This window comes from Miniopterus natalensis, chromosome 2 (genome assembly GCF_054644295.1).
Source record: "Miniopterus natalensis isolate mMinNat1 chromosome 2, mMinNat1.hap1, whole genome shotgun sequence".
NCBI lineage: Eukaryota > Metazoa > Chordata > Mammalia > Chiroptera > Miniopteridae > Miniopterus > Miniopterus natalensis.
In genome coordinates this window covers 145,372,428-145,387,811 of record NC_142082.1, presented here as the reverse complement: position 1 = coordinate 145,387,811, position 15,384 = coordinate 145,372,428, and the positions used below count along the sequence as shown (strand labels likewise).

The following is a 15,384-nucleotide window of genomic DNA, read 5'->3' as shown; positions in this document are numbered from 1 at the left end:
TATACATGTATATTTATTCCAAGTAATGTTACCAGTTTTGGTTCACTGATGTATATTTTTTAGATCCAGTTTATCTCCTTGCATTCTTTAAGCATTTTTATTTATCTAAAAGAATAAATTAATATGCAGTATAGCAATCTAAAACATTAATAATTTAGAAAATGCTATTTAAGGAAGTCAGAAGTTTGGAATTCCAGAGCACAGAGACTTTATGAAGTCTCCATACTTAAAACATTGTTTTAACATTATGAAAATAATTTCTTTGAATTTGAGAATTTGGTTAGGGTTTTGAGAGGTTTTGGTTTATTTTTTAGGGCATGGAATTTTAATTGAGAGATAAATATAGGTTCCACTTCCTTTGAAAATATGGAATGCTTTTACATTTTGTGTTTGAAGAAGCGTAACAAAAGTGACACAAAATTTAATTTTCCAACTTATATTTTCATTCAGTATTTGTTTCCATAATTTGAAAAACTACTTCAAAAGAAATTATTATGACTTTCTATCATTTACTATGAAACAGTTTTTAGTGAACAAGGTATCTTAAGATGTATTTTTACTCTTTTTCCATACCTACCTATTATTAAGGAATTAAGTAAAAGAAGTAATTCCATGTTATTGAATATACTATTCTTTTAGCTTTAGGATCCTTTTCTACTGTATTTGGAGAAGAATGGAAGGAGAAGACTGATAGAGATTTTGTTAAGGTAATTTGAATAACTTTTGTAAAATATTGAATTATTGTATTCATGTAGCCAAGGACCAAGGTTCAATTAATGGTTGCTCATTTTATATACATGATGCTACCTATACTTTAATCTTTATCAGAATTCATAAAGATACCTATTTTAAAGTTGTGATTAAGTTGCATAAAGTGCTTTTAGAATAGCTAATATACAAAAATAAAGCTCTTATTTTATTATACATTGATTTCTGAAAATGATAAATCTAAAAAAAGCAATAAATCTGAGAAAACCCAGATTCTGAACAGCAGTCTGAGTTATTTCCTTATGGTTGTTTTTCAGTTCTCTTAACCACTCTTTAGCTGTGTCTAATATTCCACTTGACTCATTTGTTAAGTTTTATTTTAGTGATTGTTTTAATTTCAAAGTAGCCCTTTTTGATCTCCTGTTATGCTTTTAATAATTCTTAAAATATATATATTCAATGTATATTAAAAACAAAACTTACTAATATAATATAAACTACATATAATACATAAACAAATGTAAATATATATTATATATAAATTGTAAATTAGATATACATACAAACGTACACCTGATAATTCTAATATCTAAGCCTCTTGCAACTCTAGTCCTACTCACTCTTACTCAAAGATTATTCCTTTGTATTTTGTATTATTATATATATATTTTAATATGTTTCTATTGATTTTTTGGAGAAGAGGAAGGGAGAGGGATAGAGAGATAGAAATATTAATGGTGAGAGAATCATTGATCCAGCTGCCTTTGGCACGCCTCCTCGGGATTGAGCTTGCCACCCGGGCATGTGCCCTGACCAGGAATCCAACTGGTGACCTCTTGGTTCATGGGTTGACACTGGCTGGGTCCTTTGTGTTTTATAATTTTGGTTTATAAATTTCAGCGGAGTTTTTTATGTGGGATCTTTTTTTACAGATTAGATGGAGAGTTTATTTCTCCACTTTTGTATTGCATTTGCCAAAAAACTGAAAGGAAATACTGAATGACTTTATATTAATTTCTTAATTGGAGATTTTCCAATAACTCTGATAGTAAAACAAAACCCACAGGGATTGCAGAGCACGCTAGTGGTGAAATATTTAGGGGATTGTTTTTAACTCAAAGCTCAAGTAGAGACAGTTCCTTTTAACTTCCTTTTTCTGAGATTACTAGACCTTCAAATTTCTCGCATGATATGGAGTTGCATTTCAAATTCCCCACTTCACAAGTCACCCCAAAGTCCTGTCTTCATCCCACCCATTAAAAGCCAAGCCTCTTGGTTGTAGTTAGGCAGATAATTTTCTTAACTCCAGAATATTGGTAATTAAGTGTAAGATGCACAAAATATTTATGTACATATTTACATATGCAGTCACAAAGGGCAGTGGGGGCTGTCAGTATAATCACTAATCACATGAAATCAAGAAGACACAAATAGCCTGGCCAGTTTGGCTAAATGGTTGAACGTCGACCCATGAACGTGGAGATCATGGTTCTATTCCTGCTCAGGGCACATGCCTGGGTTAAGGGTTCAATCCCCAGTGGGGGGCATGCAGGAGGCAGCCTATCTGTGGTTCTCTCTCATCATTGGTTTCTATCTCTCCCTCTTCCTTCCTCTCTCTGAAATCAATAAAAACATATTTTGGGGGGAAAAAGACAAGGATGATTAGATGATCACCTCTGTTACATGTTTTCATTAATTTCTGTTCTTTATATTTTTTTTGACCTGCTATATTCTTCGGGTTTAATTTGCTGCACTATTTCTAACTTCTTAATCTGGTGTTTACATCATTGATTTTTGTTTTTACTTTTTCTAGTACTTTTAAATCCATAAAATTCCCTATACGCACACATATAACTTTATTCTTTCTGTTTTGATATTTCATATTTGTATTATAACTCCGTTTAAAGTATCTTCTAATTTCCATTGTGCTTTCCTCTTTGGTACATGGATTATTTGAAGGGAATTTTCTTAATTTCCAAAAACATGACTTTTTTTTAGTTTTCTTTTTCTTATTGATATCTAACTGAATTTCACTATAGTTATATAGCTTTCTTGTCCATTGAACATATTATAAAGTATCTTTTTTTACCTTTGAGTCTACTTTTTTTATCTGATACCATTATAACTATGCCCTCTTCCAATTGGTGGGTGTTTATATGATTCATATTTTACTTTCAACCTTTCTTAGCCTTAATTTTTTAGATGACTTTTTGTAAACAACATATATTTGGGCTATTTTTTTTCCAGTGTGAAAAACTTTGTTTTTAAATTAGTATACTTATTTACATTAAATGTTAATCTTGATCTAACTGTGTTATTATGTTTAAATTTACCATGTTTTGAGTTGGTTTCTGTATGTTCTACCTGTTCAGTTTGTTTGTTTGTTTGTTTTCCTTCCCTTTTTTTTTTTCTTTAATTTATTTGAGTATTGTTTATTTTTTCATTTTCCTTCCACTTAGTTTGGTATTTATACACTTATTCTGTTCTCTCATTGATTGCACTAGAGATTATCATTTTAATTCTTGCTAATTTAGTAAATTAGTACTTTTACTAATGTACACTTAAATAATGCGGGAACAGTAGAATGACTTCATCTCCATTTGTTCTCTTTGATTTATATACTACTTTTTTATGCATTACTTTGCTTTTTTTCAGGCTTCTTAAAGTAGAATCTTAGACCATTGGCTTTAAATTTTTCTTCTTATCTAATATCAGAATATAGAACTATAAATCCTCTCTGTCCCCAAAATTTTGTTAGGTTGAATTTTTATTTAATTCAAGATACTATCTTATTTTCTTGTGATTTTATCTTTGATTGATGGGTATATATATATATATAGAAGTATGATGTTTAATTTCTGACTGTTCATTTCAAAATAGCTTTTATTATTAATATTACTGTCATTATTATTACTGATTTTTAATTACATTCCATTGTTGTGAGAGAATGTATTCTAGGTTTTCAATTCTTTTAAAGTTTATCAAGACTTGTTTTAGGGTTCGGTATATTGTCTTCCTTGGTGAATGTCTCATGCTACTTGAAAAGTACATGTGTTCTACTATCGTTGGATGTAGTATTTATTGATATCAATTAAGTCAAGGTGGTTGACAGTGTTCTTCAAGATTTCTCTATTACAGTTGCTTTTCTATATAATTATTTTATGATTTCCTGATAGTGTTGAAATTATCAACTATAATTAGGAATGTTTATATATGCTTTCAGTTCTGTCATTTTTTGCTTTATTTATTTTGAACCTCTATTATTAGTTGCATATACATTTAGGATTTTTCTATTTTCTTGATGATTTATTTGTGGTCATTTAAAATTTCATGTTTGATATCTTTATTTGAATTCCTGGTGGCCCTTTTTTTTTTTTTGGTTATTGAACATTGTCTTTTTTCTTCATACACCTAGTGCTTTTTTTATTGTTGCTAAATATTTTTTATCATGAAGGTTTTTTGCAGTGGGTTCTTTTGGTGGTGGACTTTTTCTCGGACTAGTGACTTTAACTGCAAAAGAATCTAATTCCCAAAGTAAAATAACCATTATTTTGAAACATATGTACCAGGAGGTTTAGAAATAAAAAGTGATCTAATAGCCCATGTGCTTCTTTGAATACAAAAATAACGAGATAATGCAGTTGAATGGCATAGACAAGTTGAAGTTAAAGTTCATTTTGTATAGACATCAGTATAAAGGCCTTTGTTTCTTAGCCTGTAAAAGAACATTAAACAAGATTTTTACTCATTTCCTCACATATGGATCAAAAAACAGTTTGTAGATACGGAATACTGGAAAGCAACTTAAATATCTAGGTTACCAATTCAGGAACACATAACTTCACCACTTGCTATTTGATTTTCATATATATATATATGTCTATTGTGTGTGTGTATATATATGTATATACATATATATATACTCAGTAGCTGTGTCTCGGGAGTGTTTATAAACAGGAATACTGTGATTATGTTCAGTTTACTAGTGGGATTCATGACTATTATAATTTTGATGAGCATAACCACTATTTCTAGATATTTGTCATAGCTGTAAAGTAATCTGAAAATATCTGATTCATATTGTTGACAATGTCACAGATGCTGCTAATATTACTGTGGTTTGTTGTCTAACATTCAGAGTTGAAGAAAATGCTAAGGAAATGCTAAATTTTAGTTAGAGGTTAATGAACATAAAGATGTCATTTTTTTCCTCTCATTCAAGTTCATATATGCCCTAATTTCTTTCATAGACCTTTTAAGGATTTGTAGACCCCAAGCTAAGGGAACCCCCTGGTGAATGATACTGTATTATATAAGTTCCTTAGTTATAGAAAGTCAAGCATTTATGTCAAGCAATTAAATACACAGAATATAGTGATATCTATGTGAACTAAAAAAAGTAGAAATGTTACAGTTGTATCATGTGTGTGACTACTTTTAAAGTAACAGAATAGTTTCAAATTGTCAGAATTAAGCATAATAATTTCTCATTATAGTTTTGGAAAGACATTGTTGATGATAATGAAGTACGTGACCTTATTTCTGACAGAAACAAGTCTCATGGTAAGTCAATGAGAAAAAATTTTAAGTAACTTTGAAATATCGATAATAATAAATGAAATATTAATGAGTCTAATATATATTTTCTGTTGTAGAAGGTACATCAGGAGAATGGATTTGGGAGTCTTTATTTCATCCACCTCGAAAGCTGGGCATTAATGATATTGAAGGACAGCGGGTACTTCAGATTGCAGTGATTTTGCGAAATCTTTCTTTTGAGGAGGGCAATGTTAAGCTCTTGGCAGCTAACCGTACCTGTCTTCGTTTCCTATTACTTTCTGCACATAGTCATTTTATTTCTCTAAGGCAATTAGGCCTTGACACATTAGGAAATATTGCAGCTGAGGTAAGCATGTGACAGTAATTTAAAATAGTTTTAATAGTTAGTGACAGTATTTACTTTAAAATTTTAGGATGTGGCATTATTATATTTGCCATATTTATAGAGTATTCAGTACTTATAGTTTTTGCCTAAAATTGTATTATAGAAGTATCACACACATTTGTGGGTAGAAGAAATATTTGAAATGATGCTCCAAATTTAGTGGTGGCTATGCTCACAGTAATTACATTTTTTAAAGTTTTGCAACATTATTCTATTCATTTTTAATAAATGTGAAATACTATACTGGAAGAACCCTACCTCAATAATAGTATCCTTTCTTTTTCCAGCTTTTATTGGACCCTGTTGATTTCAAAACTACTCATCTGATGTTTCATACTGTTACAAAATGCCTAATGTCAAGGGATAGATTTTTAAAGATGAGGGGTAAGTGTACAAACTTTTTACCATCTGTCTAAAGGGCACAAACTTTTTGTCATCTGTTAAAAAACAAATATAGCCCTGGCCGGGTGGCTAAGTAAATCCAGGGCACATACCTAGGTTGTGGGTTTGATCCTTGGTCCAGCGTGAACGGGAGGCAATGGGTTGATGTTTTTCTCTCACATCGATGTTTCTTTCCACCCCCATCTCCCCACCCCCACCCATCCTCTCTCTCTAGATCAATAAAAAAAGAAACATGCTTGTGTGAGGATTTAAAAAATATATACATTTCTTTATGTGTATGCTTTTCAGGCATGGAAATTTTGGGAAATCTTTGCAAAGCAGAAGATAATGGTGTTTTGATTTGTGAATATGTTGATCAGGACTCATACAGAGAGATCATTTGTCATCTCACTTTACCTGATGTGCTGCTCGTAATCTCAACACTTGAGGTGCTATATATGCTCACAGAAATGGGAGATGTAGCTTGCACAAAAATTGCAAAAGTAGAAAAGAGCATAGGTAAGACTAAACCAAAGAAACATTTAAGTTCTTTTTTTTTAAAGGCGAAAATATGAAATGTGCTGTCTGAAATCACAGTTGACATATGGGGTTTACTATTTATTTCCAGGAGTCGCCATCCTTTCAGACACATCTGTTTGTATTATTCTTTGTGCTTATTTTAGATGAGCAAGAAACTTCTATCATAATATTGACCAGGGTGTAATGTGATTATTAGTAATCCCTATTCCTTCTCTTTATTTCTATTACTGTATGTGAAATTTGAAATCAACAGAACTGCTATATTTGACTCTCCGAGGAGCAGGTCTAAAACAGTGAAACAAGCTTCATTCTGTTCCTGCAAGTTGCTAATAGTGGTACTATCCTTAAAACCAGTGAACCCACCTCCTTATTGGGTTGTTTTAAATATACTTACTAAAGTATGCCATGTTAACATTTTACTCAGTGATTCAAATGCTTTATTTCCTTCATATAATACTAAAGTCAGAGTTAATAAAGATTTGGAATGAAAAGTATTATTTTTGAGAAAGTAAGATGTCACTTTCCATGTAAGCAGTTCCTGAATCTGGCTACACATCAGAATCACTTGGGAAGCTCTTTAAAAATAAAGATACCTACCCCCCACTTCAGAGCTACTAACTCATTCTTCAGAGATTGAGCCTAAAAATCTTTTTTTAAAGATCCACAGATAATTCTGATGTACAGTGATTCATAGCCTAGATTTGAGAAGCAATATACTGTACCGCATGTGTTTTTAAGCAGTATGATTTTTAAAATATTATTGATTGATAACTTGGTTTTTTAATTTATTTTAGACATGTTAGTGTGTCTAGTTTCTATGGATATTCAGATGTTTGGCCCTGATGCACTAGCTGCAGTAAAACTCGTCGAACATCCAAGTTCCAGTCATCAAGTTTTATCTGAAATTAGGACACAAGCTGTAGAGCAAGTTCAAACCCAGATCCATGTAGCATCTGCCCCAGGTTAGTGTTTTTACTTTTTTTTTTTCAGTGTGTTTATTGATGTGTAAGATTTAATACTAAGAATAAATTTAGATAGACACTCTGGGGAACTGAAATTTTATAGTAGAGTAGGCTAAAGGAGAACTGGAGTATGTACTTTAATTTCTTAAATATTACACATTCCGGAAGCAGCAGGAACAAGGTGAGTACAGAAAAACAGGAAATGAAGTTAAGCAGCATTTTGAGGGGTGTGAGGGGTTCGATTCAGAACTGTGAAAGCAGTAAGAAGTACCCCGAGTGGGTTTCTTATTTGTGATTTTGGTCATTGGAAATTGATAAGCCAGGAATAGGTTAATCATATATTATGTTACAGTTTTCTCAGGTGGTCATCAAAATACATCAGTAAAATACCCCCCTAGTACTTCTAAATCTTGGGCCAAACACCACAGAAGCAGAGCCTAGGATCACTCATGTGTGCATATATACACAAACATATATACAAGCATGTATACTGGCACTTTGCACCTTTCCTAGAGTCCCTTAGGTCAATTCTGTTTAACTCAAATGTGTTTAGTTAAAATTCAGACCTGTCTAATAACTAACAGTCTCTTCAGTTCTTAGACTTCTTTCTTCTGGTTGAGTCATTATTTTTATAGTTTAGCATTCTCAGCCTTTTTGTATAGTGCTTTCTCCACCTTCATTGTACTAGCAAACACAGTCCCTTTTACCTCACCTGCTCTTCCACTTCTCACTGTTCCCAAGGTATTTCTCTTTCCTTGTATTTTGTTTTTAATAGAGGATGCTCGTTTTCTCACTTGATCTTACGTCTCACTTTGCAGGTAATATGGATGCTGTGTGGCATAAATTTCTTCAAACTTCATAATCCTTCACTTACAAACTTGTCATCTGAACTTCATTCTCCTTCGGCTTCCCCTTGTCTTAGGAAGAGATGTTAACTTACTCTGAATCTATGCTCTAAATATGTCTTTCCCATCTTCTCATTCCTATGTCTTAACCTCTCTTTTTTTACCTGCTTCTTCCTTTCAGCCTAGAAATACATTCAGATCTTTCTCAACCTCCCACACTACCCTTAAAACAAAAATCTCATTATCCTTAATCTTTAACTACCTCGTTCATTTAATCACCAAATCTTGTTGAGTCTTCCTAAATACCTGGGCATCTTCAATTGCCAGAGCTTATGACTCAGTTTAGGCTCTTATATCTCTCTAGCTATCTTGTTCTCCTTTCATTTAATCATGCTCCCAAATCTCTCTTCTACTCCAATAGAATCAAATTATGTAATCTATTTACTCAAAGCATATAATATGTCACATATTTCATTGATTTTTATGTCCTTGAGTAGTAGATGGTAGAGTTGTATCATATGTGCATGTAGCTTACTTGAATTCAACCAACAGACTGGACAAATAATAAAAGGCATGAAAAACAGTTTTGACTACTAACCTATTCAATGAACTTTAACACACAGGCAATAGATGTCAAATAGCCAATGCATATTGGGGGATCAGTGGTCAGAATATTAATGGTTTCTCAGCCTTAAATAAGAAAAGAAACAGTTCATATTGCCAGTTAACTCAGTGGTGGAGTTATGTTTATCCTCAAAGAAACGGAAGATTCAGTTAATTAAGAGCCATAGAGAAACTGTTCAACCAAGAGAGGAATTAATAAATTGTCAGTGATATACTGGGCTATTTGAAGAATATTCAGGGGTATTTTTGATGAAAGCTGCTGTTTTTTGCCTTGTCACTAACCTGTGGCCTTAATGAATGACCCCAGCTTAAGATTTTGTCCTCGTTTGGCAAATGGACAGAATTAAACATTGAGTTTGTGGCTTGCTCATTTATGTAGTCACTCATTTATAGAAGGTGGGACTAGGTCTCTAAGGACTTGATCAAAAATGCTCTTGGTGAGCACTTTATTATTTGCTCATTATGAATGGCAGCTTTTTAATTATTTGATTAGTTACCATTTATAGTTTGGCTCTCCACCCTGCCTCCCACCTCTGTCCCCCTACTTTGTTTAATACTGCTTTCTTAGGTAATGGTCATCTTCAGATTTTTTTTCTCACTATCTCTCATCACTATGAAAACTTGTGTAATCTTTCACCCATTTTTAGGTTGACATCTCAGTTTCTTCATTGTAGTTTAAATAGTTGCAAGTAATATGTTTTTTATGTATATTAAATTGATGTTTTAAAATAAAAGTTAAACATTTTTGTATCCAGTGGAATCTTGATATCATCATCCATTAAAAAAAATATGCACAAAATTTTTTTTTTTTATACCTTTATTGATTTCAGAGAGAGGAAAAGAGAGGGAGAGAGAGAGATAGAAACATCAATGTTGAGAGAGGTGTCATTGATCGGCTGCCTACTGCACGTCCCCCACTGGGGATCAAGCCTGCAACCTGGGCATGTGCCCTGATCGGGAATTGAACCCCAGTCACCTGGATTCTAGGTCATTGCTCAACTGCTGAGCCATGCCCGGCCGGGCCACAAAATCTTAATGTCAGAAATTTTATGATGTCCCTCTTACTCCTTGAACTCGTAGCCATCACCCTATCTATATTTCTCAGCTATAAATGTAGATAATTAAAAATTTTCTATTCCCTGTTACTTATGAAACTTTGTTTAAAATTTTATTACAAGTTTTAGTAATATATAATACATCAAATAACAATAAATACAAATTTTTGTAAATAAGTATTAAATAAAAAGTAAAATTATTGGAAGTTCATTTCTTAATGAGATGGACAAAACTTTTTTCCCTAATTCTCTGGAAAGTATTACTCCAGTGTGTCTAGGAATGGATATTTTGAGTTCAGCATCAATTTTATCTGTTTTTTCTTTTTATAAATATAAGTTAGAAACTTAGTTCATGTCAATAAACAGAAGAAGGCAGAACTTAAAATTCTTTGAATTTCTTCAGAATTATTGGAAATTATTAAAATTATATTTAAGATCTGACAACTTTAGTTCTCCTATGAGTTTGTTGAAATCAAAGAATTAACAGTACTTGACTCAAAAAAGTATTTGTTGCCCAGTCATTAGAGACATTTTATTTTTCTTTATTGAAAATATATCAAAAAGATATGAACAAGATATGACTGTAAATTATACTTGCTACTCTTACTTAGATGTGCCCTGTTTAACCTAATATATTCAAGAAGTGTTAGCACAGTGGTTCTCAACTTTATTGTGCACCAGAATCAACTGATGGGCTTAAACACTGATTTTTAGGCTCCATACTCTTGAGTTTTTGATTCAGGTGGACCTGAGAACTTTCATTTCTAACAAGTTCCCATGAAATGCTGATGCTACTAGTCAGGAAACTACACTTTGAAAACCACTGAGTTAGGAAATTTAAAATATTTTTCATTTTAAGGCCAATACAGTGTTTTTTGGTAAAGTGCTTTTACCATGTGCTTCGAATACATTTTTTGTAAAACCTTGGTTTGGCACTGCAGATTTACCTCACTGGATTATGAAAATGTCTGCTATATAACATACCTGATAAAGGTAGCGTTTATTATTAAAAATATGCTTACTTTTTGTTACTTAGCCTTACTTTCTGTTACTTAGAACAAGTCCACTATTTTTCAAACCAAGAAAGTATGTTAATACATATTCCCGCCTTCCTTATTTCAGAATTATATGCTAATTAAAGTTGCCATGAGATTGTCATGTGAATGAAATAAGATGCCACCACCTTAAAATATTCTCTGTGCTTTACTTATACAAGATTCTGCCTCTGAAGTCATGCATTCTTTGACAATAGTGGAGGGATAGAGGAGGGAAGGATATTAAGCAAAAATTGTCATCACTCTATAATATAGCTGAATTCAGAACACACCAAAGGGCCAAAATACCCAATTTCTAATGCCCAACATTGCCCTTAACTGTAATAAATAAAACACTGGGATAGACAGGAAGTCCTACCATATAATACCTTCGTTAAAAGGACGCTTTGTGGACATTAATGTTTCTCTAATTGTCTTTGGTGTTCCAGAGGTTTTTACATAATAATAGTAATAGCTAACACTTATAGTGCTTACTATGTGCCAGGCATTGTTTTAGTGGCTCACATATAAACTCCTCTAATCCTCATGACCTATGAGGTCAATATACTGTTACTTTTCCCCATTTTAAAGATAGAGAAGTTAAGTAATTTGCCCATAGTTACACAGCTAGTGCTGAGTGATAGAACTCTAGAGCCAGCCTCTCTGGTTCCAGTTACACATTAACCATAATTCTGCAGTGCTATTAAGGGTGAGTGAGATTTAAAACTTTCTGTTCTGCCTGGCCGGGTGTGGCTCAGCGGTTGAGCATCGACCTAAGATCCAGGCGATCGGGGTTCGATTCCCGGTCAGGGCACATGCCCGGTTGTGGGCTTGATCAATGACTCTCTCATCATTGATGTTTCTGTCTCTCTCCCTCTCCCTCTCCTTTCCTCTCCCTGAAATTAATAAAGATATATTTAAAAAAATAAAAAAAATAAAACTTTCTGTTCCAAAATGGGAGAAGGGCAATTATCAAAGAGGAGATGATATACTCAGGCAACACAGTTTTAGGGAGGACTATATAGAAAAGTTGAGTATCTGGAAATTGATTCCTTTTAAAGTATAAGTGCCTTACTGCCCTGGCCTGGTAGCTCAGTTGGTTGGAGCTTCTTCTTGGTATGCCTGAGTTGCAAGTTTAGTCCTGGCCAGGGTACCTGTGAGGGTCAACCAGTGGATGCATGGATAGGTGGAGTAGCTGGTGGATTTCCCCCCCCCTTACCACCTCTCCCCTCCCTCAACTCAATAAAGAAAAAAAACTTGCAAAAAATAAAATAAAAATACTTTAACATAAAAGTGCTTTGTATCCTTTGGAAGGTCTTCAGGTATCCTGAGGAAAATGCTTCTCAGTTTGTAGCCACTTTCATAGTAATTGTTTCCAGATTATATTGTTAATTTAACTGTGGCTGCATCATTCTTCCTTATGCTTGTAAAGTTTCTCATAATATCAACATAATATTTCATGCAGTTGATTGTTAATTGATTCAGTAGATTTTAGTCTAAGTAGGGTATATTCTCATAGTACAATTGATGAAGGAAAGGGAAGATTTCTACATAGGTTCAGGCCCAGAAAGGTATTTTCTGTAACAGTGTTTTCAAGTTAGGAACAGAAAAGCTGAGGTTTCACCAGGAAAATAATTTTGGTTTTAATTATGTTCTAATCCTCATGATTTATGAGGTCAATATACTATTACTTTTCCCCATTTTAAGAAGCAGCCACCTTATGACCAGTGATTCTACTTCTGGGAATTTACCCAAAGAAACTCAACACTAATTTGAAAGAATATATGCACCCCTATGTTCATTGCAGCATTATTTACAATAACCAAATACTACTCTACCCTAAAAAGGAAGGAAATTTTACTCTTTGCGGCAGCATGGATGGACCTGGAGAACATTATGCTGAGTGAAATAAGCCAGTCAGAGAAAGAGAAGCACAAGTACCATATGATTTCACTCATGTGGAATTAAATGAACAAACTGAACTATCAAGCAAAATAGAGACAAGCTCATAGATAGCAGGCAGACAGCTGGGACGCAGGAGAGGTGGAGGGATTGAGTAAAAAAGATAAAAAGAGAGAGTTCATGGACATGAATAACAGTGTGGTGATTGTGGGGGTAGAGGGGGAAGAGGGCATAGAGGGATTAAAAGGTGATGGAAAAAATTTATATTTTTAAGAAAATAAAAATTTTTTTTAAAAAAGAAGCAACATACTGCCCTGGCAGTGTAGCTCAATTGGTTAGAGCATTGTCCCCCATACACTACTGTTTTGGATTCGGTCAGGGCACATATAAGAATCAACCAACCTCCCAGCTGGCGTGGCTTAGCGGCTGAGCATCGACCTGTGATCCAGGAGATCGCCGTTCGATTCCGGGTCAGGGCACATGCCTGGGTTTCGGGCTCAATCCCCAGTGGGGGTCATGCAGAAGGCAGCCAATCAATGACCCTCTCGTCATTGATGTTTCTATCTCTCTCTCTCCCACTCTCTGAAATCAATAAAGATACATTTTTTTAAAAGAATCAACCAACCAATGCATAAATAAGTGGAACAACAAATAGATGTTTCTTTCAAATCAGTCAGTAAATTTTTTAAAAGCAGCAGCATATCACAGTATGACCTCTGAAATTAATAAATCTGGATTCAAATCCACCATTCCTAACAAAAGGCTTTTCAGCTACACCAGCTCTGCTGTTTCCATCATGTGATCCTTTGTGAACTTAATCTCTGAGCTTTAATTTTTTCATCTGTAAAATGGGGATAATTAAATTTAGTCCTATACATAATAGTACAACGGATAATGTAAATGGCTTAATGCAGAGTAAATGTTCATTAAATGACTGCTATTAGCTGCTATCCCAATGTGGGGAGGGGGGCTAATCAAACAAAGGTTAGAATTGCTTCTGATCATTCACAGATTTGGCTGTGCTGTGGAGTGCCTCTAGTTCCAGTAACTTAGAAATGCATTTGTTCTGTTTGAGGGTTCTGAGAAGTTTTGCTAAAATGTCAACTGCAAAAAAGTGGGTACATTTTATAAGTTTAAAAACTATATCATGCCGATTCAGTGGTGAAATAGTATAATTTTAAATTTTAATATAAATATGTAAGATTCATCTTTATAACTTATAATTTTATATTAACTCATATCTTTAAATTTTTTATTAGTTCCTTTATTATATAGCATAGCATTTCAGCTTATCTTTGTCTTATCTCAGAAATTTTATATATGCCACTTCTAGAGTCAATATTCATCTTTTATCAGAGATGCAATTTCTGATACAATCTGTTTCTGTAACTATAGTGAGAGGTGCTTCTTTACTGATATGTTGAGCTGTGTGGCCTTGGGCTAGTTATTTTAATCACTTTGCGTCTTAGTTTTATCTGTACCCATCGCACAAAAGAATTAAAGATAATGTATATAAAGTATTTAACCTAGTATCTGACCCATGGGAAAAAGAGTTTATATTAGCAATATAATTCATATTATTGTTATTATTTGAGTGATTGTGGAGTTAAAAAAAAGAAGTGTATATAAAGCACCTAAGACAGTGCCTGGTATAATATGTGCTCCATTATAAGTTTCTTTCTCAAATTTGTACATTTTCGTTATGTTTATAAACCTTTTTAAAAGGTATTTAATTGTGACTATTAATTGGTTCAGTATCTATGAACTAAATATGGCATATAGTGACTAAATTTTTTAAAATGATGTAGCTAATGTATTTTTTTCTTTAGCTTCCAGAGCAGTTGTAGCACAGCATGTTGCTCCACCTCCAGGAATAGTGGAAATAGATAGTGAGAAGTTTGCTTGTCAGTGGTAAGTGGTTTATTTCTGTTAAGGCTTTATCTTTGGGAAGAATAAAGCAAAAGAGAAGAGGAAATGTATTTCAGCAGTCATCCTTCGTAGTTAGACTAGAGTATCACTTATACGCAGAACTGACAATGTAAAACCACTTCACCTGTATTTTGGAATTATTTGAAAGAAAAATATTCAGAATTATAATAGTCTTTGACTAGGATTTTATTAAATTACACCACCTAACTTCTTTTCAGAGTAAAATTTGTGCTAAAAAGTTATCTTTGTAGAAAATAATATTTGTCAGATTGTAGAATTTGTTTTTCTTCTTAAGTTAAGGTTTTAGTAAAACTGAATTGGACTAACTAAGAAAACCACATTTTGTTAAATGTCTCTTTTTTCTAATCAAAAGCAAAACTTATTATTCAATGCTAGTTAATTTTTTTCTTTTTGTGAATAAGGGGAAACTAATCAAATGACAGACTAGCCAGTTTGTCT

General features: G+C 33.1%; 1 protein-coding gene across 1 annotated transcript in view; it reads left to right on the top strand.

Moving 5' to 3' along the window:
- The window catches only part of ARID2 (AT-rich interaction domain 2), a 157,696-nt gene that overhangs the window by 89,579 nt on the left and 52,733 nt on the right, over positions 1–15,384 (top strand). Inside the window, exons 6-12 of the mRNA XM_087814707.1 lie at positions 640–707; positions 5,205–5,271; positions 5,364–5,614; positions 5,941–6,037; positions 6,344–6,553; positions 7,369–7,536; positions 14,826–14,907. Coding sequence (XP_087670833.1) covers positions 640–707; positions 5,205–5,271; positions 5,364–5,614; positions 5,941–6,037; positions 6,344–6,553; positions 7,369–7,536; positions 14,826–14,907 — 943 coding nt within the window. The remainder of the gene's footprint in view (positions 1–639; positions 708–5,204; positions 5,272–5,363; positions 5,615–5,940; positions 6,038–6,343; positions 6,554–7,368; positions 7,537–14,825; positions 14,908–15,384) is intronic.